At 39.4% G+C, this 26,347-nt stretch overlaps 1 protein-coding gene across 1 annotated transcript; it reads right to left on the reverse strand.

Moving 5' to 3' along the window:
• Positions 1-8,000: 8,000 nt before the first annotated feature.
• RAC1 (Rac family small GTPase 1) lies at positions 8,001-25,792 on the reverse strand. The gene is made up of 6 exons (XM_072418945.1): positions 25,518-25,792; positions 16,791-16,862; positions 15,363-15,480; positions 13,395-13,457; positions 12,939-13,098; positions 8,001-10,039 (listed from the first exon to the last, which is right to left on the reverse strand). Exons 1-6 carry the CDS (start codon positions 25,550-25,552, stop codon positions 9,909-9,911), a joined length of 579 nt encoding a protein of 192 aa, XP_072275046.1. The 5' UTR covers positions 25,553-25,792; the 3' UTR covers positions 8,001-9,908.
• Positions 25,793-26,347: the final 555 nt, after the last annotated feature.

Genomic DNA, 26,347 nt, shown 5'->3' on the forward strand with positions numbered 1-26,347 from the left:
ACACTTTCATCAGTGAACCTGGGTGATCCTGCAAATCTGAAATAAATCTGGTCCAGGATTGAAAACATTTGCTAGCAAGAAAGAAATACATTCCAGGTTTGCAGGATCACCCAGCTTCACTGATGAAAGTGTATCTTCTTCAGTTTTGGAGAGCTTTAATAAATTAGGCCCATTGTGCCTGGTTTACTACTACTTCGTCTAGCAGCCTCATACCAGCTCATCTTCCTATTTTTTTTAGGGTAGAATTTGTCTGCATTGAAATTGAGCAGCAGACGATGCAAGGGCTTATTATTCTCAGCCACAACTGTATCCACAGCAAATTCAACCTGATTTTTAATGAAGCTCCATGTTTTATTATTCATATTACATAACAAGGAATAACCATTGCCCTGTTTTTTCAGCTTGTAGACAGTTGGGTGCACCTACAGGTATGTAAAAATTGACAGTTGTTTGGAAATTTTAGTGGTGAAATTAAAAAAAGAAATTTTGTTTAATTATTATATCAATTATCAATCAATCATGTAAAAATCTTTAAAGAGATTTAAATGAAACACCGGTCTTTATTTGTGAAAGTGTCTTTAGCTTGTATTTGATTAGACCCAGTATCACAAAGGCTGGACATTGAATGGGATTCTTTCAATCACAACAACCCTGCCTTGCTTAAGACTTTATTTCTGGGTGGTTAAATCTTCCTGCAGATGATAATTATAAAGTTACAGTGCCAACTTTACTATAGGGAGGCAGTGGTGAGGACACCAGCTTCTGTATATAACCACTGACACCAATGATAGAGGTTATGGTACAGCACACCATTGTTAGATGGCACCTGAAGTGGAACTAAACTATAACTTTAAAAAAATCACACGTCTTTAATCCTGCAGTGAATATGAGGGGGTGCACAATTGCTTTGATGGTAGCTAAATATAAAGGGATTTCATAAGGCTTATGATAATGAATATAAGTGGGGCTCACTATACTGGGCTGTTCTGGTAGCTGAATATGAGTGGGATTGACATTAGGGAGGAGTGCTGGTAACAGAATATAAATTAGGTTTATATTAGGGAAGGCTTGTCTTGGTTGACTGACCCTTCACATTACTAGATTTGGGTTTGGGGGAGGGGGTAAAAATATTTCCACATAGGAGTCCTTGTTGCGTTAGTACAGTTTTATCAATAATGTCGCACCAACAATAAGTATATACTGGTACATGAAGTCATGTAAAGGAATGCAGCTTTACCTGGCATAGGTACAATAGGTACAAAGGATTATCATTAATCAGTACTGGTCAAGCCCTGGCCATTTTTTCAGTTTCTAGATGGTTTAAAACACAATGTCATTCCTAATGGAGGAGTCTCAACTAGAACTTACTAGCTAGAACTTACAGCTAAGTATTTTTGTTATATCTCTTTGTCATTGCAATATTTTTTTTGTGTCTTTATTATTAAATAGTACAGGTTGACATTTAAAAATACGGCAACCTATGGACCCAAGGAGTGCCGAATTTTAAAAATTCCGGATTTTTGAATTGCCTGTAATTATAATGTATTAGCGCCGTCTAGTGGCAACTGACAGAACTACACCGGAATGGATCAGCTTCTTCCTCCTCGAGAATGAAAGGGCTTTTCATGCTGGGAAACTGAAAGATCCGGATTTTCGATTGTGAACCTATATAATCTTTAGTTACAATTCTCTGTGTTATCTCTCTTTGTACATCTCAAATTTACCCATCAATATTTACATGAACTGTAACAAATTCTATTCTATGACATACAGGCTATGTTAAAGCATACCTAAACTAAAAAAAATTCACGTTACATAAAAGGGTAGACAACCCCCCTATGTAAGGAAAAAATTCTATTGTTTGTTTGTTTTAGTGCAAAAATAAAAAAAAAAATAAAAAAGGTGCAGCACGGCCCCCTAATTTTTGATTGCATAGGCCAGAGGTCAGCAACTCCGGCCTTTAGGCCAGATATGGGTCATAATTATCGCTAGAAAATGAACGATTAAGACCGAACAACGATTATACTATAACAATCGTATTGTGCACAATTCTCTACATGCTGTAACGATATGATTGTTCAAATATAATCCACCAATAGTGTACACACGCTAGATACAATCGTTTGAACGATGCAGGGAGTGACATGTAAAGGAGAAAGTGTACCGCAGAAACATGCACGGTCACTGAACGACTGTACACACGATAGATAATGAACGATCGCTGTCCAATCAGATCTGTCGTGCTGGTTGTTCATTTCCAAAGACAATCCTCGTTCATCAGCGTTGTTGGCCACATCTTTTTAGAATGATTTTTGGACAGTCAGTCGTTCGTTCGTCTTCAACAATAATTATTGGACGTGTGTACGCAGCTTAACAAAGCAGAATTTTACAATAATCATTAGTCACCAAGCGTTTACTTTTTTCTCCACACTCCAGATATTCCTTTATATACTACACATGGTAATCTTCGTATAATGCTGATAATTACATTTAATGCATGGTGTACTTTCAAGATCGTATTCTCTTCTCTGTTCCAGGCTGCAGTGCACACTGTCTATGGTTAGTGGCACTGAAATTATTAAATATAAAGCATGTTTACTGCAGAGATTTAGTATGGTTGTTCGTGTATATCATGGAGTAGAAAATATATTTTAATCATTATACATGTCTATAACCCCATAATTACCAGAATGTACACTCTCCACACTCCTGCAATTTAAATGTAGCTGGACAGGTAGCCAAATGGAGTGGAGGTTAAAGATTAATACAAATATCTAAACCAGCGGTTGCAAACCGGTGGTCTGCGTGAAAACTTTGGTGGTCTGCAGCAAAATTACCTGTCTGTGCATCCCCCCGCAGGGCCTTTCTCCTGACCCCGCTGATCATGTCCCCCATAGTCACAGCTCTGCGCTACTGTCCCCCCTGCAATTTAGCAAGCAGGTCTGAGCCTGTGATGGGAGAGTGGGCTGGTTCTGGCATCGAGAGATCACTCTGGGGGAAGTTTCTTCCCCTTTCAATGACACATGGCACCGTACACATGCCAGATGCGCAGGATTTAAAATTATTATGAATGTAGTGGTCCGTGTGGTCCAAAAGGTTGGCTACCACTGATCTAAGCAACCAATAACACACCAGTAACTCAATGCATTTAGGCATGTAGCCACTGTCAAGATGCACCGGAACAGAAACATGTTCAACCAGATAGAGGCAAAAACATTCAGTCACGTGGCTAAGAAAAAAAAAATAAATTCCCACTCTCACTTATAGTTCTTATGAGATGTTTTTCCAGCAGGGACAAAAAATATTCTAGTCCTATCCAGTATTAAAAAAATTAGGCAAATCTCAAAAAAGGGCAAATCCTTCTAAATGACTGATTCTCGTTATCTCTTTTCTTCTCCAACCACTGAGGATTTTCCGGAACACAGCATGCAATGTAAAAATTCCATTCTAGTTCTGTCTTGCTCTTACTTGAACAGAATGCATCTGCTTATAATGAACATTCTACAGTAAGAAAATTCCAGGAAGAATTAGTAAAACCCAGTAATACTGCTCAAAAGACACAGAATAGGTAAATTAAACTTCTGGTATATTGAACCATAGGATAAGGGTGGAGAAGTTTCTACAAGCTTTGGTTTTGCAATGATAAGGATATGCCACCCCCCCAAATGAATTAAAAGAAAGGAGACAGAGGGGCATAAAAGTTTACAAATGATGTTTACTTTTAGATAGTTGCATACAAATTGACATGGTATTCATTCATAATAAATCCATATTACAACATAAGAGACCAATAAATAATGGCTTGACATTAAGTGTCACTAAACAATCAATTTCCAGCGTCAAAAAGATTGAGGTAACCTAAGTGTTATTTCCAGAGCCTTGACATTCATATGTGAAGTTCCCAGTGCAGGAAAGCAAAGTTCTCCATTTCTTGAAATGATTACAGCCATCCTATATTATAACCCGACTCGTTTCACCTATAAGTAAGGCTTCCTCAGGGGTACTTTATGGCTTGCTTAGAAGTAGTATAATAGGCAACTGTGGACAAGTGAAAAGCTGAATGAGTCATTATACAACTCTTGGATTGCTGGCAAGACCAAAGGGACCTTGTACTGGTTAAGAGTATTTGTAGAAAGATATGAGTATACCTTACCCCCCAAGAAGGTTAAGATAGTAGGGTTCTCTTTAAATCAGCTATGCTATGCCAGGAGAGGAAAGTGGATCCTGCCGTGTGTTGACCAACTAGGATATTAAACCTTTAGTGATTTGCATCTAAGTAAGTGAAATTGATTCACAATGAAAACAGAAGGAGCAACAGAAAACCATCCCCCCAAACTCTATTTTTTTTTTAGTTTTTTTTTTTCTTAGCAGTCCTGCATTTTGCTAGTGCCCTACTCTAAAAATAAATTTAATCCATAGTATTTTTTTTTTAATTTTGCATTTAACATTAAATCATCTCTCTAAATATTCTGGGGGTCACTACTGGGACTGCACAATAAAAAGATATGGTACCTGCTGTGCATTCCTGGAGTGCCCCTGGAATGGCGTATCCATATGTGCCATTGCAAGAAAATATATTGTGACTCCCAGTGTCTATGTCTTTGTGCAAAGAGGAACAGGAGGAGAACTGGCAAAGCCGCACATGATGATCTCTAGCAAGTTACTTTTGTGCATATTCCTGGCCACAGGGTCAGAAATAGGCTTGATGTCAGTAGCATGTGACATCTGTAGAGACGTGTTCACACCCTGACACCCTGCACTTCCATTGAAATTCGCCAGAAAACCACACAATTGGTAAATTCACCATTGGTGCCCAATTCTCTTCACAGATTAGAGCAGATTCACACCAAGCATGTGACAGACATAAAGGAATCTGGAGACACCATATGGAGCGTTATAATGGCTACATCATCATAAAGCCTGACCAGTTTGGCAATGGGTAGAGGATCACTACGTGCTAAATATTGGTACTTGGACTGCTGGTAGGTACCAGGATCCTCAGACGCATTGTCAGACCGCACACAGGTAAAGCACGGCCCGAGTTTCTGTTGGTGAAGGACAATGGCCGGAGTGTTCAGACAATTCTAGGATGTCAAAGACATTATTACCATCGACTGTCCCCCACATCCCCCAAAGCTGAATCCAGTAGACATTAAATATTGGCGACTTCAACTCTGCCAAGTATCACCACACACTGTCCAGCAGCCTAAAGATTGCCAGTTCTAGGAGGAGATCCCCCAGGCACTATCCACCATCACATCAGAAGCATGCCTTGGCATTGTAAGAAATGCATACCCAGCCATGTTCACACAGATTTTTTTTTTGTGTTCAATGCAAACCAGCAGCCTTACACCTAATTTATTTACTGGCACTGCTCAGATCCCATTCTAAAAGTCTTCCTGACCCCTAAAATGCAGCACCATGGATGAATGGCATAGCCTGCATTTACCTTATTGAACAGTCTGCTTCCAACTTGTCAGATATGCTTTACATTCAACTCAAAGGCTGTGAGCTTCACAAGTTGGCCTGGATCTGCAAAATTCTTATTTAAAGCGTACCTAAACCCAACAATTTTATTTTACATAGAAGGGTAGACAACATTTCTAAATAAAGTAAAAATGTTTCTTTTAAAGGGCGATCAAGACTTGATAGAGCGCAGATCCTCCGGGGATACCTACGTCATACATCCTGGAAGGCTGTGCCTGCTCCTTCTGCACAGGGCCTAATCTCCGGAATGCACACAAGGGGCAAGATACGGATCTCAGGCATGGGCGGTCAGATCACCCATTTTTTTTTCCCCTTCACAGCAGCTGTGTCATTCAATCTCACACCTGCGCAGTACGAGATCGGGTGATGTAGCAAGAAGACGGAGGGTAGATGTGTGTTAATTCCCTCACCTATTAGATTGTAAGCTCTTCAGGGCAGGGTCCTCTCCAGTGTCACTGTCTTTGTCATTTGCAACCCCTATTTAATGTTCAGCGCTGTGTTAATATGTTGGTGCTATATAAATCCTGATTATTAATAATATTGGGGGCACCAGGTGCTTCCTCCACACTGGGTGTGAAATACACACCATGGAAAGAACCAGCACCATCGAGGGATATGTGGAATTAAAGGTAGGTGTACATTTTTATTATTAGTTTTGTTCCCAAGTGCTTGGCAGGCTTAAATCTTTAAAATTCTAATGCTGGGTACACGTTCAATGGTCATTGGAAAGAATCTTTCAGAATCCTTTCCATCGACAAAAGACTGCATGAGCACTGTACATACATCATCGTTCTGCTCTATGGAGGGGGGAGAATGACTGAGCAGCACCCCACTGTGCTCTCTCCCCTTCACTTGTGTTACAATTGTTCACCGATCTGCAAGGACAGATCTATGAACAACGAACGGCGACAGATTTCCGTCCGATATCAGCCCGAGAATCATCTGACGTGTGTACGTAGCTAAAGAAGAATGGTTGTAGACAGCATGAAAATGTCACAGCAGGGGGTTAGCAAATACACTTTTTTTTTTTTTTTTTTTTTAAACAATAGCTAATAGGCTTCAGACTCATCTACAGTATACTTAAAATATCCAACAGTATATCATGTAATTGGAAAATAAAACAAAATCCACACACACAAACCTGCAAAGCACCTAAACAGGGAATTCCCTCTACATTCAGTCCATTGCACTTTTGAGAGGATTTAGAACAAAATGACACAGCAAATTATTATCTCACAACAGTGTTGCTCTGATTCACAATTGTGTGAGGTACACAGAGCTCCCAGAAAGCAGCACAACCGGTCTCCAGGGCAACAGTCCCAGGGAAACGCATGCTCCTAATAGGAGGGGGCAGGGTAGGAAGAGCTGTGGGCTGTAGCGCAAGAACAACCATTACTGGTATTGCACAGATTATTAAAGAGAAACGCCAGATTGGTAAAAAATTAATTATTCTAGCTCCCACACACGCCATCATGCAATTTAACATTAACCATTTCATCTATAGTTCGCTATTGAACAAAAATGACATTCTTATGTAGATTTTAATAAAATTCTCATGTACATTTCTGCAAATTGCCAGTCAGATATCACTTACCTTTGGATGTCCGTACTGGTAGGATACAGGGAGCATCATCTCTGGAATTGGTATATCTACTGGTAAAAAAAAAAAAAAAAAAGATGCCTTTATTTTAATAAACCCTCACAACTCACACTCCAGAATACTTCTATAAATATTTATTGCAGCATATTTCTTTTATTATAGAAATTCCAAACACAGGTACGATATCTGCAATAGTGTGTAAAACGCTTGCTATAGGCTCAGCTGACTTGGAAAAAGATTGTTTCAAAAACTGGAGTTTCATTTTAAACTGGTACACAAAAAAATTAAAGAGTAGCTAAACTCAAAATTGTTACTTTACATAAAAGGGTAGACAAGTACAAATTTGTATTTATTTACCATTAAAGAAAAAAAAAAAAAAAAAAAAGGGTGTAGCACCTACCCCTCTTCACCTACCTCTCGTGTGGTGATCAAGACATAATGGTAACGAAAACCCTCCCGGGTGACTCTTGGCTGCTCCTTCTGCACATGCTCAAGATAAAGAGCCCTTTCATTAATGGAAAAGAAAGTTCCGATCTCACGCATGAGCAGCGAGATGGCCAATTTTTTTTCCCCCATCTAACTCGTTCTTGCACTGCGCAGGCCGATTCAAGAAGAACCCAGAAAGATTTCAGCACCTGGGGAAGATGGATACCGGGACGAGGTGGGACCCAAACAAAGAAACCTCCCAACAGATCTGCAGGATTTAAGTTGTGTTTTCCATTTTGGGTTTAGTTCCGCTTTATTTACAGACAACCATTCATTAAAATTAAAAAAATTCTGTCTGCATAAAAGCAAAGTAAATATTTACCAGCAGATCTACAGTTGGCAGACATATGGTTCTCCTTCAGGCAATTGTTGCCAACACCAAAAACCCACACAGATTTACAGTTCCACCAAAAGAAAACAGACATCGTTTTGTAGTTTAAGGATTTATTAATTCAAACATGCATGTAAAACACTAAACTGCATTAGCAAAAGATCAATGTAAAAACACTGTTCACAATTTTTTTTTTTGTTTGCAACATTCTTCAATGCGCTTTGAATTTGTTCTTTGTAGAAAGGTTGAGTCATATGTCTCATAGTGTTTAGTTAGGGGTGTGCATCATTAATACTTGCTCTATAATTAAGACCTCACAGACCCTATGGGACAGAACCAATGGAAGGAAAAAAAATAATCATTTTACAGGGGATAGGAGAGGAAAATGACAAATAGAAATTAGTAGTTACCTAAAAACAAAAAGGGTTACTGTGTATCGCATGTTCACATGATTTGTACACCTAGTGTTATAGGAACGGTCATGAAATGCACACCTTTAAGCAGAAGTAACATAAGGAAAAATGTATTAGGAAGAACTTCCCATAAACTACAAAAAATTCTAAGCTACAATATTTAGAAAGATATTAAAATACAAGATATTCCACGAGCAAGCCAACATAGAAAGCTTGTGCATATTAGAATCTGTGGGAATGATGGTTGTAATCTATAAGGGCCCCATCCCATCCCCCCTTTCTATCAGGCACCTATGCAATGGTTGATCGGCCCAGAACACCGGAATCCGAATAATCCTTTCGATCTACCAATAACACGTTACCAAGGGTTTATCTATGTGAAAAGAGGGGGATGGGGATTACCTGAAATCAAACACTCCTCCGGGACAACCGTTTCTACTGCGTTTATAACGCATCTTAGGGTTGGGAGTTAAGAGCTTGTCATTGCACCCTTCTAAGTCTGGAAGTACCTGCCATAGTCATTCTCCATAACTGAACTGCATTGTCCAGAATAATAGATAGCGAGATGAGAATTGGATGCAGAGCACAAGATTTACCCAGCTCTAAATCTCAGTGACCGTTGGGACATCTGCAGCCAGCAAAGGAAACGGCAAACAATTTTATTTCCAGACATTTACAGGAGCAGTAAACACAGAAGCAATCAAGGCCCAAAGCCTTATGCAAACAAGCTCAAGTAAGGTAAAATGTGGATCTCCAGGAAAGACTCCTTCCAATTACTAATGGAGGACGTGGCAGAGCAATATAGTCTATAATTCGGAGAGAGCTGTATGCCACATTGGCTGCACCCCCGGGCATAGGCCTCACACAGACCCCCGATCACTATTGTAAGTCACCAAACTGAGGGCTGTATAGCACTAAAAATCCTCCTTTAGGAAGAGGACGTAGTTAGATCTTTACCTGGATATTTTAAAAACTAGTCTGAAAGCAGTAGTGTCTTTTAAATACTGTTGCTTATGTTCGCTAGTAAAATCCTGAAACCTATTTTTACATTTTTGCCTAAATAGTTTTTGTCCAAAAGAGCAGATTAGTACCCTTTAACCAAAACTTAAATTTTTTTTTAACTCAAGCTGTAAAAAGATACATATTGATCTAACATTCCTAAATAACAATTTTGATTTACAATGCAATACAGTGAATTAAGATTAATAAAGTGTTTAATATATGCAGTAAGGCTTTCGCCTTCTGTCAGTTTATTTTTTTATGTTTCCTCAATCCAGAAAATCAGATCTGAGTAAAAAGTCATGTCTCTATTATAGATTCAATGGCTCATGTTTTGTAGCAGAAAATATAGAAACCGAGCTGAGTGGGCGTTTTGGCAACATTTAATTAGTTCAAGCAAAAAAGGAGAAACCGTTTTCAGAAAAATAAGGCTAAATGGACTGATCTATTATTCAAGAAGGGGTTTTAGTAGAGTCTGAAAAAGATGTGTGTCACTTAATGGATTTTATAGGCAGAGAATGAATTCTTACAAATAGGACTGGGGGTTGGCATTATCGAGTCTGGGGCTAGGGTAGGAGAAGGAGTGCAAGGATTACAAAATCAGACACTTTCTCTTCCTCTTCTTCACTGGTGGTGGGCAGAGAACGGCTCTTATTGCTTCATCAAACACAGTTTTCAGCCCTCTCTGCGTAAGTGCTGAGCATTCTAAATATTTCACGGCACCTGTAAGGAGGAAGCAAAAAAATAAATTAAAAAAAAGGTACAATCATTTCTCTATTTATGGGATTTTCCATTTACATCCATTTGAAAGGTAATATTGACAAACGCCCCCAACCTTAAGCAGTCATTTACCAATAAACAATGACTGTAAGAATACACTTCCTTGTTCCATTATTAACATCTGAGCTAAGACAATGTTTACTCATGTAGTTAAAGGAGCAGCCGGCCGAGTGACGAGTCTGAAAGTATGATTAGGGCACCTACGATGTGACAACCAAGAGGACTGGAGAAACTAATAAACTTGTACGGATCTATATTACAGATACATAAAACTCCTCATGTACAAGGATGATCATTTAAGTCTGGCACCTGCCTTGACCTGTTTTAGCTTAATTTATCGTTTGTTGTTAGAGGACAATAATGGTTATAGAAAAGTCAGGGGGGGGGGGGGGAGATACACGTGACACCTTGTTAGCTTTCATTTCTGCCTTCAGTGCTCCTTCTTTCTAAATATTTATGTAGACAACAGTGTGTATGTAACAACTTCCCAGTGTTAGTCAATTGTCTTCCTCCCACAGAACACCAAGGTCTGTGAAAATGTGGAATCGGCTCCCTCAGGAAGTAGTTTCAGCAACTACTATAGATTGCTTTAAGAAAAAGCTGGATGATTTCTAGAAGCTCAGAATATAACTGGGGATTAAGGCTTTAGAGCAGGGGTCGGCAAACTTTTATGGCCACTTTTATGGCCATTTCAGGGGTCGGCGGGAGCTCACTAGGCCGCCCTAATGGCTCCGCTCACCACTAGGGAACGGACCCTGAAGTGAAATCCCTTTCCTCTGTATGCATTGCAGAGGAGAGGGATTTCCCTTCAGGGAGTGTTCCCTATTTACCGCGGAAGTATTAACGCCGGCCGCGGGAAATAGGGGGAGCAACAGCAAGGCGGCACTGGAGCTCCGGCGGCTCCTGTAGTTCCTAATGCCCCCTGGCAGATCCATTGGGCCGGATCGGCCAAGGGGCGTTAGGCCGGAACGAACTACCGGCTAGGTCTTATCTGGTGTAAAGGCCCGAGTTTGCCAACCCCCTGCTTTAGAGTAAAGATAACAGACTGTTGATCCAGGGAACATCCGATTGCCTCATGGAATCAGGAAGGAATTTTTTCCCTGTTTGAGGAAATTGTACCAGGGTTTTTTTTGCCTTCCTCTGGATCAACTATGTCCATAGGGTTTTATAACCGAGATATGTTTATTTCCCCAGTGGTTGGACTTTTTTCATTCCGACTTACTACGTAAAGACACTGATGCTTGCTATTCGGAGGTTCAGAAATCAGTCACCTAAGAATCTTGAGACCATTTTTCAGCCTTTTCCCTAGCTCATGTAATAAAGCTGCTGCAGAGACTGGCTTTAAACTAAACACTGCACTCTTAATAAAGTAGAACTAATGGTGCACTTAAAAAAATAATAATAATAATCAGGCAGGGTTTTATTGCAGGAAGGGTCAGGGGATGTTCCTTCTGTAATAAGTATTCTTACCTGCCTAATCGCAGTTATCTTCTGTCAAAACGACATAAAATGGTTTGTCTAGAACAGGGGCAGGGGAGTATACACTGGGTTTAGTTCCATTATAAAGCAAACACATGCTTTGCCCATGAAAAGTAAACTGACTGAAGGCAATAAAAGAACACCTACGATTCCTGTATATTCAGAATAAAAGTCAAGTGAATAGAAGCTGAAAATGTGTCAAGATACTGAATATACCTTTCGGTAATAAAAAAAAAAACAATACACATGGTATGACTTTCTTTCACTGTACTTTAGCTGATAAAGATAAGAACTTTTTATTGACTTATTTCCGCCCTGTTGTATTGGTTGCTATTTTGTGGGAGTAGAAACTTGTAAAATGTGTTTAGAACAAAACAAAAAAAACGTTTTAATGCCCTGGAAGACATTCAATCAGAACTTTGTACTTAAGATTTATCATGGAATATTTATAATTGAGTTTTAATTTTGTAACACCCAAAATATGAAAACAGATTAGGATTTATATAGCGCTAACATATTACGCAGCGCTGTACATTAAATACAGGACCCTGCCCAGTAGAGCTTACAATCTAAGAGGTAGGGGAAGTATCACACAATAGGAGGGGAGATATCCAGTGGTGGGAAGTAGTGAGGGTTTAGGAGACAGAAGACGGGTAGGTGAGGGTGAAGCGTTGGGTTTTAAATGAGCAAAAAGTAGGAGCAAGCCGAATAGGGCGAGTAGACCATTCCAGAGAATCGAGGCAGCTCTAGAAAAGTCTTAAAGCCGTACATGTGATGAGGTTATGAGTGGGGAAGTCATTAGTAGGTCATTGGATGGGAGAAGAGAGCAGCTAGAATTTTTTTTTACCGGGTCAGAAATGAAAGTGGGACAGGAACTGTGGAGGGATTTTGAAGGCAAAGCACAGGAGCTTGGATTTGAAGTTGAAATGGAAGCCGATGGAGAGGTAGGTGGGAAGGATGGATGAGTCTGGCTGCAGCATTCATAATAGATTGAAGAGGAGAGAGTCGGGTTAGTGGAGGTTACAGAGGAGGAGGTTACAGTAGTCCAGATGAGAGATAAGAACGTGTTCAAAAAGTTCGGTGGTCTCAGGACAGGTAGGGGCGGATTATTCACAATATTTCATAAAAACAAAACACTTGTTCTGTTAGTACGTTGAGAAGTTATTGTAAAACTTGTTTCTAGTGTGATCTAATGTTAAAAGACTGACAAATTTCAGACAAGTCAATATTTTGCTATGCTGGAAAGCCTGTTTCACCAGTCATTCATCAGTCAGTCAAGTTATTTCAAGGATGAGCTTAGCCAAATTAAAAAAGCAATAGACATTAGCAGGAGAGAAAAAAAAAAAAAAATAGGTACACATACCGATTTCTTTTGCCATGGCAAGTCCCTGAGGATATGTAATAGGGGTCAGTTTCTTCTCTTTCAGCTTCTCAATTGTGTCTTTATCATCTCTCAAATCAAGTTTTGTGCCCACAAGGATGATAGGAGTATTTGGGCAGTGGTGTCGGACTTCTGGGTACCACTATTTAAAAATAAAAAAAATGTACACAGAATAGGTTATCAATACTTTCTTTACAGACAATTTGCCTTGAGACTTTATAGACACAAAGCACCTCAAGACTTACAAAATGAGCCAGGTCAGGGCAGACAGCCAAGTATCCCAAACAATCTCCATTTACGTCAACATTTACACATTTCACCAGGCTGCTCACCCCCCACATCCCTCGGTACATATAAACATCCCCACATTCCTGTAATATGGACAACCCCCAGAGAAAGGAAAAAAAAAAAAAACATAAAAAAAAAATTCATGTTTACCTTGGCACGGACATTCTCAAATGAAGCTGGGCTCACAAGTGAAAAGCAAATTAGGAACACATCCTAAAAACATAAAAGGCAAGTAGTTTATTAGCACGTCATTTCAACATTTGTCTTATCCTTTAAGAAAAAAAAAAATTAATTGGAGGAAAAATGGCAGTGCATTAAATTAGAATCAGGAAGTGACAAACACATTGAAAACATAAGAACATGGACACACTGAATTACCACTTCCTCTAAATTTTCCCTAGCAAGGATATTTGATTGTAGATTAAAGATGGACAAGAAAAGCATTAATTGTGCTTTGCAAGCAAGAAGATAAGCTCTGCAAATTGCAACCCAACACCAACAGAAGGTGGCACGCACGGACGAACGAATTTCAAGCCGCTCCGCTAGCAGCAGGTATTAATTAACTCACCGAAACATTGGAAGCTGGGGGGCTCGGGCTAAAAGCCTAGTAAGAAATACTCAGATTCAAAAGCAGATTTTAGTGCTTCAAAGTAGCTCAAGCTTTCTTTTGATGGAAGACATATTCAAGAAATAGTTTTAAGAATGAGGCCTTTTGTGCAATCTTCAGGACAACAGAATTGGTTAACATTTAGAAGCAGTAAATTCTGCTTTGTAAAGAAAGCAACAACCCTAGAATCAAAAATGTACAAGATGCCACACTTTATTATTACACAGTATTTATATAGCGCCATCATATTACGCAGCGCTGTACAAAGTCCATAGTTGTGTCACTAACTGTCCCTCAAAGGAGCTCACAATCTAATGTCCCTACTAAAGTCATATGTCAATATTGTAGTCTAAGGTCAATTTAGGGGGAAGACAATTAACCTAACTGCATGTTTTTGTATGTACCCGGAGGACACCCACGCAGACACGGGGAGAACCTGAAAACTCCATGCAGATAGTGCCCTGGGTGGGATTCGAACCTGGGATCTAGCGCGGCAAAGTCAAGAGTGCTAACCACTGAGCCACCATGCTGCCCATGGTGACATCTTGACATAATTTTACATCAGATTTATTAAGGGTAATGTTTAAGGTTTCATCTAGTGCCTAAGTTTCAATCAATTTGCCTATTACCATAAAATCACAAATCAGGGTGAGAACTTCATTTGTGTCATTTAGAAACTTAGGAATGGAACTTTTTAAACTCTAGAACCCATTGTGTAATTGTGCATTCATTAACAGACTGGATGTCCTAAACTACAAGTCTCCTTGTGTACAAATATTGTTTCTACTGTAAAGCAGGAATGCTGCGAAATGTAGTCTGGCACTTCCTACTTTGGGTGTCACATTGGATTGGCCCTCCCATTGGCTGAATTGAGAGAAAAGGAAATAAGCTGTAGTGCGGTGTGGAGGCACGTAAAATGTTCTGCCCATCACTATACACTGTATGAACATATCAACCTGATTGCAGTCAAAATATGGCACCAACAACTTTTTCCTGGCAGCTTCAGGACATCTCCAGCTCTACCTTTCTATCTTATTCTAAGAAATGCAGAAGATAGGGTTGAACCTATTCTGAAGGTGTAGTCCTTTAAAATCACAGAGTTTTACAGTTAAATATCATTTAGGAATACAACTTGAAACCAGCTAGATAATATCTCAAGTCAAATTTCATTCCATAAAAAAAAAGGCTTGACTGGCATAGGTACCCACTGAACAGACAATGACATAATAAGCGAAACCAAGCCCGGTTTGTTTATAACAGATTATATTTACTCTAACCACGCCTAAAAGAGCTGGGAAAACTTGAACGCATGAAAATGTTCTTAGACATTGGAGAGAATTTCTTCCGTGACAGTAGTTGTTATAGTGGCTACTTCAACTTTTTCTTCTCATGCTGTGGGTTTTCATTAAATGTATTCCTTGTGTACCTCTTTAGCAAGACAACTAATCATTATATCAAAGTGCTTTTACCATAATGACAAAAAAAAGTACAAAATATCAGGAGATCCTCACCGTTTGTGGATAAGACAATGGGCGCAGTCTATCATAATCTTCTTGTCCAGCTGTATCCCATAAGCCCAAGTTAACCGGCTTTCCATCAACCATAACATTGGCAGAATAGTTGTCAAACCTGATTTTGAAATTGAAATAATTTACAGTTCACAATATGCAGAATCATTGTAAACAAATTACATTAAAATGATAGTGAACATATACAGAAAAAAAAAACCCCAGTATACTCCAGCAGGTTTGGAAGGTCTTAAAGGTCCAACCCTAAAGGAAATGACTTAACTAGACCTCATAATATGAATGGTAAATGTGTGAATCAAGCAAATCTAAGTATTGTGTAAGTAACAAATATGCATTGTACTGTACATGTGGTACGGCTTCTTATCAAACTTTCTTTCCAGAACATCATGCTCAATCACAACCCATGGACAGCGCCTACGTCCTGGAGAGAGAACGACCCAGACATGGCAAACCATGGGTATGATCAGTTCTTGGGTCACTACACCCGTGCCTGGCATTAATTAGCCTTCTGCTGCAGCTTTTCACTCAGTTAAGGACTTCCTGTAGTCTTAGTGCTGTAATCTGATCACTGAATAAGAATAGACTGAGGAAAGTTTTCCCACTTCCTGCAGCTAAGATATTAGTCCATTTTAGTCTGGGCATCAGCACTGGAATGACGTTTAACCTCCCTAGTGGTCTAATTTCGTCCAAATTTCCACGCAAAAAGCGGTACAATTTTTTGCATGGAAATTTATTTTTCATTGTAGGCTGTTATTCTTAGACATAACTCCCCGATATTGATATTTAATAAATTTAGGAAATTTAATAAACTATAAATAACAAAAACCTGTTAAAATATAAAAAAAAATATTTAAACATGTAATATAACTGTACAGTAGCATATATAAAATATATATTTTTTTTATATGATTATTTCTTTGTATTGGACTCTAATACAGCTTGTTTGAATCCAATACAAAATTATTTGAATTTCCCACTGATCTGCCCGCCGGCACTGACGTCACCAGGAAACCCCGGAGATCGTCGCCTGATTCACCGGCTGGAGATCAAGAAGGAAGAAGGTGTCCCCTGCGGGGACCAGCAAGACAGCGAAGGAACAAGGTAAGTGGGGTTTTCTTTGTGTGACCTGGGAATTCCACTTTTTGCCTTAAAAATCCACCCCGAGTCACACTCGGGAATACCGCTAGGGGGGATAATGCCCGCTCTAATATAAAAACATGCAGTTCTAATGAAATATATTGCAGTTTGTCTGCACATTTGACAGCTAGCGGTTACCAAGAACACCCACCGGCTCCCCCTATAAATCCTAATGGGAGAGGGAGCGGTTCCCTGGCATTGGCCATAATTGGCGCCCTCCCCACGGGTGGAAATTTGCCTTATTCTGGAATATTAGGATTGCTTGTTACTTACACAGTTGGGATGTATTCTCCAGGGAATGCATTGGTGGTGTAACTTATCAGCAAACAAGTCTTACCGACCGCTCTGTAAAAGAATGAAAAAATTAATATTTTACATATTGCAAAGAACGAGACACGTTTTTTAGGAAACTTTTTTTTACAGTTTGTCTGTTGAAAAGGGATACAAAAAAACATTTTATTTGATGGAAAACAAAAATATTGTAAAAGGTATTTGATTAACGTTAAGACAGGAAAGACTGATGTGTCGGATATATAAATATATTTAGATGTCACACAATGGTGAGTAAAAAAGAAATTATTTGTATATTGCATTACAACATGTTACATTCAACACAAATAGGCAAATGCCAGTTCAATCGTTCTGGGAGGTAATGCCTGATAGCTATACAAGAACAATTAGATTGTTTATGTTTACAAGTGTGTACACAAACATCTCAACCCGACACGTTTCGCCGATGAGCTTCCTCAGGGGATACACACCGTGTTACGTCATTGCGCTGGCGATTTAGAAGTATGGAATCTAGATCTTCAGAAGTGTTGGAAAACAGATATTCCAGATATCCTTGGGATAGCTGATGTTTCTATGAGGAGGGGATGCGTGCTGGTACAAGGTGACCTGCAGGCTGATTATTTTGCTATCCAAAGCAACAAACTGTAAGATATGGTCTCATCTTGGACAGCAATTGAGAACACTATTTGACTTCCTGATATATCCAGCCTTTTTACATTTTGCCTTCTTCTGGATCAAATACGTCCTTAGGGGTTTTATCTGGGATATGTTTATTTCCCTAGTGATGGAACTTGATGGACTCAACCTATGTACGATTTAAGCCTTAATAATGAAACCCTACAAAGTCTTTTTACATTTTTTATTTCCTGGTAAAACTTGATGGAAATACCTACCCTGAGATTTTCTGCTAATTTCTATATCAAACTTTAAAGCCATCAAAATTCATTCTGTGCCAAGCCAGCAATATTTTTAGTTCCTGACCTGGAAAAAGTTGGCAAATCCGGAACTGATCTAGGTCATGGACAATAGGTCACGCTTCCAGTCCAGCAGAATCGCTCTGGAGAACACAGAAGCAAGGTAAAACCTAGCTGCACTTTACTGGTTGTGATGGGGTAACCCATACACAGAGACTTACATAATTTCTGGCACGGAGAGATTGATACCTCACTGATCCAGTTGTTTTATGAACAACACCTTTAAGCAGATGAATGTTTTTTTCAGGTTATAAAAAGAGACACAAGTCCATCAAGTTCAACCACTTGCAAGCAATTCTGTCACCGGAAAATTTGTGCCATTGACAGGATTGAAAGTGTGGCCGGTCCACAGCATGAGCTTAGAGACAAGCGGTAGAATATAATACGAGCATTAAAAACATTCACTCTGGAACAGTGTGAAAACAAAATTGCATTCTAAATTTTAAAGCCAAAATCTGGGATTTATTCACAATAAATGTGCACTCTTACCTGAATTTTATTTTTTGTCTGTGTATTACTTAAGAGATTTGTGCAGTATTCCAATGAAACTGCTGCTCTACCTGTGGGCAGGGCGAGTGATCCTGTAACTGCCCCAAGCAGGCAGCAAGTTGGTCCAATTAGTCGGTGCAATTGGTCCTACCTGCAGCTCTACACCAGGCAGCATAGTGAGGGTGTCAATGCAACATTTAAAAAGTAATGAATGTATCTTTTAGCGGGAGACTGGGCTAACGCTTTGGATAAGATGTTATCTGCTCCAAATCCCAACAATTGCAGATGTGTACCAACTATATAAAGTTAACTTGGATTATGGTACTAGAGCCACTGTACTCTGTAGGTGGGGTGCCCACATCCCTGATAGAACACATGGCGAGACCTTGGCAGATTTTAGGAAACAATCTCCTCATTGATGTATAGGGAGATGGTTTTAAACATATTTCATGGGGTATATATTCCTCCCCTCTGATCTTATCATTTAGGTCTTAGCTCAACCCCAAAGTGTCTAAAATGCAGAAAAAGCAGATGTTCTGGAATTGTCCCAAAATCAAGTACTTTTGGAGGGTTGTGGTGACATATGCCCAGCGTCATTCAGTGAATTACATACCGCTATCACATTCTTGGGCCTTTTTGGAGAGAATGCAAATTGCTAAAGGGTGTGGTAGGTTCCTGTCCTACTTTGGGCCTCTCAGAGAAATCACGATATGTGTTCCAGATGGACTGGATAGAGGCCTCATTGGATAAGGAGACAAGAGTAGAGAAGTTTTTTGAAACATGGGAATCATACATCGCTACCCTTCCTGAAGACCTCAGAAAACAGTGACGTTCCACCAAACCTGATGGTACACAAATCACTTACTGGACAATGACCCTCCTGGTATATGTTAACCAACCTGAAGACCATTGAACTGAATTTAATACTCTTTTATATATATATATATATATATATGCTGAACCTTTGACTGTTATAAAATAAAAAGTTTATTTTAGTCCTCTGAAAGTTACCAGTGACCGCTGATCCAGGGAACATACGATTGCCTCATGGAATCAGGAAGAAATTATTATTTTCCCCTATTGGAGCAAATTCTACTATCTGTGACATGTTTACTCCCCCAGTTGTTGAACTTGATGGACTTGTATCTTTTTTCAACCTGACTTTCTATATAATCATGTTATCTGGAATATGCAGTCCAGTTTTGGGTACCAGTTCACAAAAAGGACATTGTGGAATTGGAGAGAGTGGAGAGAAGGACAACTAAACTAATAAAAGGAATGGAGGAGCTCAGCTATGAGGAAAGATTAGCTGAACTGAATCTATTCTCCCTTGAGAAGAGACGTATAAGGGGGGATATGATCACCGTGTATAAATATATAAATGGTCCATATAGAGAACTTTCTTCCCAATTATTCACAAGTGCGGGGATTTTCAGCTCACAGAACGTCCTCTCCAACACTGTATCAGCACAGAAACTTTCCTGAGCAAATTGCATTTACATGCAGATCACACATTAAGCTAAGACATTGAGACATATAAGGGGGGATATGGTCACCCCATATAAATATATAAATGGTCCATATAGAGAACTCTCTTCCCCATTATTCACTTTGAGATCATTACAAAGGACAAGAGGGCGCTCTTTGCGTCTGGAGGAAAAGAAGTTTAAGCTCCGGATAAGGAAGGGATTCTTCACTGTAAGGTCTGTGAAAATGTAGAATCTGATCTCTCAGGAAGTAGTTTCAGCAACTACTATAGATAGAAGAAAAAGTTGGATGATTTCTAGAAGCACAGAATATAACTGGGGATTAAAGCTTTAAAGCAAAGATAACAGAGACTGTTGATCCAGTGAACATCCGATTGCCTCATGGAATCAGGAAGGAATTATTTTCCCCTATTGGAGCAAATTGTACCAGGGTTTTTTTTTTTCTTCCTTCCTTTGGACTATGTCCATAAGGTTTTATATCTGTGACATAATTATTCCCCGAGTTGTTGAACTTGATGGACTTACTATACAACCATGTACCTGTATGTAACAAATGTTCATGGTTACTTTTCCAGCTTACATAACAACTGACTAAAAACAAATTACTGTGATAAAGGGAAAGCGAGTCCAAAAACTTCCTTAACGCACATTCCTGCATGAGAAGAAATCCTACAGAGGAGCCCGTCAATGAACAGGTGCTTTCTTAGCATATAGGAAGGTCAAGAATACCTGGTCACACATTCATTAATTATTAAATGAAAACTTACTGAATTAGTAAGAAATGTTATCTGCCATCAACAGATAAAAAGGTGATTTTTTTAATTTTAGGTTTTAAACATAAGCACAAACTAGTACTATGGACTTAGATAAAGACACATTTAGAAAATCAGCTCATTTTATCTGGAAAATACTTTCACTGGGTTATAGATCATTATTAGGCCATCACGTCCTGAGAACGCTTAAACAAAAAACGTCTGGACTGCAAGCAGAAAAAATTCCCCCGGCTACCTAAGCTTTAGCAAACAATTCAAGAATATATTTGTTTCCTGCTTCAAAAATCCCCAGTTAAAGAAATTTCCAGTTTTCAAATCTGACCTTTGATTACAGAAAGCTTTAATGAAGTAACCGTGTAGTGACTGGATTCACCTTCAAAAAGTAGGTCAGGGAGATTTGGGGTAAATAGAATATTGGCGTCTCAATGTATTCATCAAGGACCCATAGACTTTGGCCTTGTTATTGCAACACAGTGTAATGGGTCCTTATTGGAAACCTGAACCAGAACTTGCTGCATCCTTAGGGCCATTTCAGACCAGAGGTGAGCTGCACTGTTTTCTGTCGCAGCCACAATCTAAGCCTTTCCTATTCAAGTGAAAGGGAGAGGTTCGGAACCATTTCATGGATGCCACTGCACCTGTAGCAGATGGCGGCGTGACTCCCAAAAGCAGCAAGTCGCTTTTCTGGTCACTTATGGTGCAGTGTGCTGCTCCCAGGTACACAGCAGAACTTTGCCATTTGTGTAGTTTTGCACCATAGCTGTGAAAGAGCCCTTAAAGCAAATCTAATCTCAAAATTTTAGCCACCGCAATTAAGATAGAATGGGAGCACAGAGTCTCTGGGTATACTTATGTCACGCATCCTGGGAGGCTCTTGAATCTCCTCCTGTGCATGCCCTGGTCTCGAGCAAGTGCAGAAGGAGCCCTTTCATGAATGAAAGAAAAAATTTGCGGTCCTCACGCATGCGACAGTGAGATCGGCAATCTTTTATTCCACATCTACGCCACCCGATCTCGCGCCTGCGCAGTGCAACATCAGGTGATGTAGGAAGAAGAGAAAAGAAGATGTCGAGACCCGGCTGGGGCCGAAGACGGATTCTGGGATGACGCAGGACCCAAATAAGAAACCTGCTGATGGATCTGCGGGATGAAAGGTAAATGTGCGTTTTTTATTTTGGGTTTAGTTCCGCTTTAGTCTTTAGATGCCGTCCATTCTGCTGATCTTTCTACCTATAGCAGGTTTTCCACATGCTCAATTCTGTACATTAACTCAGAATAAAGTGAAGCCAGATCAGTGCCGGACAACTAATATTTTCAGGAGGTGAGGAAATGTCGCACCAACTTACTTTACAAGCTTCTTTTATGAAAACAGACAAGATGACAGACATTCGTTGCTGTCCCAGAAATGAACTTGTGCCAGTCACCTGTGGTAAATGTTTGTTGCAAACATAATACATTTCAGGAGGAGACATCTCTATATAAATCTTGAACACTCTCTGCAAAATAGTGTAACTTAACTGATACTCAAACATGGGACTCTGAAAACAGTTTCTGGTTGTGCGTTTACCATAAATATTGTGTCTGAAAATTTGAATGTGTAGGTCCTTTTGTGTTTTATTTTTGATACTCTAACTTGAATGACTTTTTATTCAGTTTATTAGTGGGGCCAACATATTTTTCATGGTAGTTCCTCTTCATCAGGGTTCTATTGGAACCATCCTAGCACTGACAGTTCTCGATATATTTACATTCCTAGGTGCTAGAATCACACATCAACAAACCCAAACTACTAAGAGCAGAGCACCTCTGGGTGTACAAAAAGGAATGAATGGATCCCCTCTGTCACCCTGAAAAGTGACCTCTGGGTGATGCCCGGGGTTAAACATTTTTACCAACAAGTAATGTTTGCAAATATTAAAGGAGGTTGCAGCAAACAATCTAATACCATAGACATTTCTAGAAGTGTCAAATGCCAGGATCCCTCACTGTGGATCATAAATGTTTGGAGTATTGTGGACGGGGTGTTTGGGACCACTGAAGACCAGGACTAAACAAGATCCAAAAAGAAAGTGCTGTGTACAAAAGCAGCACTAGAAGTATTTTCCCTAACAAGGCAGAATAAAAATTGTGCTGCTGATGGTGGACAGTTGCCGGCAGCGAGGCTGAATGTATACGAACGCAGCATTTGTTATGTTTATCTTGTATGAAAGCAAAGAGGAGAGAAAAGCTCAAGTGTTTTATATGTGGATACACAAATTATATACAAAGAACAAAACATATATAAAGTCTCTGTAGACAAAGACCATACGTGAATTGATACTGTGCTCAGCGTTCTCCCCAGCCTCTTTTAGCTGGGCGCACCACCCGGCACTTTTCAGTAAGCACCCGGCTCTTCTTGGGTGCTCACTAAAGAGTTGCACTATAATAATGGGGGCCACCACCCGCCTACAATTTCTTCCCACCCAGCTTAAAAAAAATTCTGGGTTAAACACTGTGCTATACAGTTTACAACTGCCAAATTTAAAATAAAATAAAGAGATCTACTGAAGATAGAACTGAATCCCGACACGTTTCGTCACTTTATAGGCTTTCTCAGGGGAATTGTGGGAAACCAGTAAAAGTACTAACAAAAGCAAAAACATGCAGAAAAGAAATAGTTACAAATGGAATTGTATACTACGCAATTAAACCCTTAATTAAACACCTTCATTGCATTGCTTTTTGCTGGGTGGCCGGTTTGCGGTGACATATACACAAGGTGCACACCCGGGTGCTATGGTTGTGTCACACATTGATGTCATTTAGGATGAATGACAACCAATTACAAACACAGCAGACCTGTATTTTAGTAAACTGTGCACTATTCTATGCTGGAAGAAGTGCATTCTAGGCCCATTGGAAGCTCAAGGCCTCGCTACTTCTAAAGTATACGTATGTTTATTTCATGTTATATGTTTAATTCTCCTTCAGTTTTTATACTTTTAATCAATATTAAATAAAATGTTTTAATAGCATTGGAATATACATTGTTTTGTTGTTGATAGCAAAGTCCCAAGGTTTGTCTTGTAGGTTATATTTCTAATTAGGGATTGTATTGAATTCACAACATACAAGACAAACCTTGGGACTTTGCTATCAACAACAAAACAATGTATATTCCAACGCTACTAAAACATAAAACATTTTATTTAATATTGATTAAAGGAAAAAACAAAAAACAAACATCATAACAAGACCAGTTTGGGTATCATCTCCTATACATGTCATACGCGTTTCGCAGTTTGTAGGCTTTAATGTTCCTGAAGAAGAGGACGGCGCTATGTGTAACGTATAAATAAGAGATTATACACAATCTGGTATTGTTATGCTCTTTCAGTTTTTTTTTTTACTTTTTAATCAATATTAAATAAAATATTTTATGCTTTTAATAGCGTTGGAATATACATTGTTTTGTTGTTGATAGCAAAGTCCCAAGATTTGTCTTGTATGTTGTATTTCTAGTTAGGGATTGTATTAAATTTACAACATACAAGACAAACCTTGGGACTTAAAAGGTATTTCTATCAACAACAAAACCACGTATATTCCAACGATATTAAAAACAAAACATTTATTATTGATTAACGGAAAAAAACAAAACAAGACCAGATTGTGTATAGTCTCCTATAGATGTCATACGCGTTTCGCAGTCCAAGGGTCTTCATGTTCCTGATCAAGAGAACGGCGCTATGCGTAGAATATAAATAGGAGATTATACACAATCTGGTCTTGCTATGCTGTTTCAGTTTTTATACTTTTAATCAATCATAAATAAAATGTTTTATGCTTTTAATAGCATTGGAATATACATTGTTTTGTTGTTGATAGCAAAGTCCCAAGGTTTGTCTTGTATGTTATATTTCTCATTAGGGATTGTATTGATTTCACAATATACAAGACAAACCTTGGGACTTTAAAGGCATTGCTATCAACAACAAAACCACATATATTCCAATGATATTAAAAACAAAACATTTTATTTATGATTGATTAAAGGAAAAACAAACAAGAAGCATAACAAGACCAGATTGTGTATAGTCTCCTATACATGTTATACGCGTTTCGCAGTCTGTAGGTCTTCCATGTTCCTGATGAAGAGGATGGAACATAAATAGGAGATTTTACACAATCTGGTCTTGTTATGCTGTTTTAGTTTTTATACTTTTAATTATTATTAAATAAAATGTTTTATGCTTTTAATAGCGTTGGAATATACATTGTTTTGTTGTTGATAGCAAAGTCCCAAGGTTTGTCTTGTATGTTGTATTTCTAATTTGGAATTGTATTGAATTCACAACATACAAGACAAACCTTGGGACTTTGATATCAACAACATAATCATGTATATTCCAATGCTATTAAAAGCATAAAACATTTTATTTATGATTGATTAAAGGAAAAACAAACAAGAAGCATAACAAGACCAGATTGTGTAGTCTCCTATGTATATCCTACGCGTTTCGCAGGTTCTCATGTCCCTGATGAAGAGGACGGCGCTATACGTAGAATATAAATAGGAGATTATACACATTCTGGTCTTGTTATAATGTTTCAGTTTTTGACTTTTAATGATTATTAGATGTTTTATGCCTTTGATAGCGTTGGAATATTTGTGATTATGTAGCAAAGTCCCAAGGTTGGCTGTTATGTTATAGTTGTCCTAGATTCTGTGTGAATAAGGAAGCTGTGAAATGACAGAACGTGACATTTATTCACACGAGATTACACAGGCCGATAATCTGATATAGCGCACGGCTGGAGAGCGATAATCAGCACCCGTCAGCGACCGGCAAATCTCTGCAAGCGATGGTGGCGTCTGTGACCTCCCAGTGACAGATCGCTCAACACAGGATATTCCCCAGGACAGTGAATGCAATGGCCACATTCACTGCTCCACATTCACTGCACCGCCCATAATTCGCCCCATACATGACAAGCGCTACTCACCCGTCTCCAACCACCACACACTTGATGGCCTGCATGGCTGCTCGCCGTCGAAGCTCCCGGTAGCGGGAAACCAAAAAGGAATAAAAATAAAATAAAAAATCACGGAGCCGCAGAGGAACCTTAACCGAGCTACAAGGATCCCCCCGCTGATTTCTCCCCGGGCCCGGTGTCACCGGCTGAATGAACGTGAGAGAGCGGACAGAACACAGCCACCACCCAGAGCCCGAGCATTAAACACCTCAACAAGCCACAGGAAACGCTGTGCCCGCGTCACTACCGGCCTCGCCTTGAAACGCCGCGGGGACGCGCAGGGTGCGCCCAGACTACCGTGGTCGCGCTCGAAGGGTGACGTCATAGGGGAAAGCGCGGGCAAGAGGCGTTCTCTAGCTGCACAGGGCTGTGTTCTATTGGTTGGTCGCGGGAATCTGTCGTTCTGTGAGAAGATGACACGCCCCCTTCCTCACTATCTCAGCTTGGTCACTGGATACGAGCAATGCTCGTGTGGTGTGCCCCCTGCTGGGCACTATGAGAATTGTATGGCAATATCCCAGAGGAGCTATGACAGGATTATATTACATACAAGGGAAAGCAAAACATGAATTGGAAGTCAATAAAAAAATAACTGATAAAATGAAATTAAATCACAAGCCAACAATATTATCAATATGGATACAGCGCTGCGTAATATGTTGGCGCTATATCCTGTTTATTATTATTATTATTAACAATAGAGCAGTGAGGTCATTGAAAAATACCATCTGTGCCATTTTAGCAATATACCCGGATACCTGGATAAAACAGAACTCTTCATCCCCCCCTCACATTCCTGA

Source organism: Pyxicephalus adspersus, chromosome 7 (genome assembly GCF_032062135.1).
Source record: "Pyxicephalus adspersus chromosome 7, UCB_Pads_2.0, whole genome shotgun sequence".
Taxonomy (NCBI): domain Eukaryota; kingdom Metazoa; phylum Chordata; class Amphibia; order Anura; family Pyxicephalidae; genus Pyxicephalus; species Pyxicephalus adspersus.

Coding starts and splice junctions, on each gene's coding strand:
- RAC1 (XM_072418945.1), bottom strand. CDS start 25,552: ATGCAGGCCATCAAGTGTGTGGTGGTTGGAGACGG. Junction 16,863..25,517: donor TGTGTGGTGGTTGGAGACGG/GTGAGTAGCGCT, acceptor ATTCTTTTACAG/AGCGGTCGGTAAGACTTGTT. Junction 13,458..15,362: donor CATTGTCTTATCCACAAACG/GTGAGGATCTCC, acceptor TTATGTTTTTAG/GATGTGTTCCTAATTTGCTT.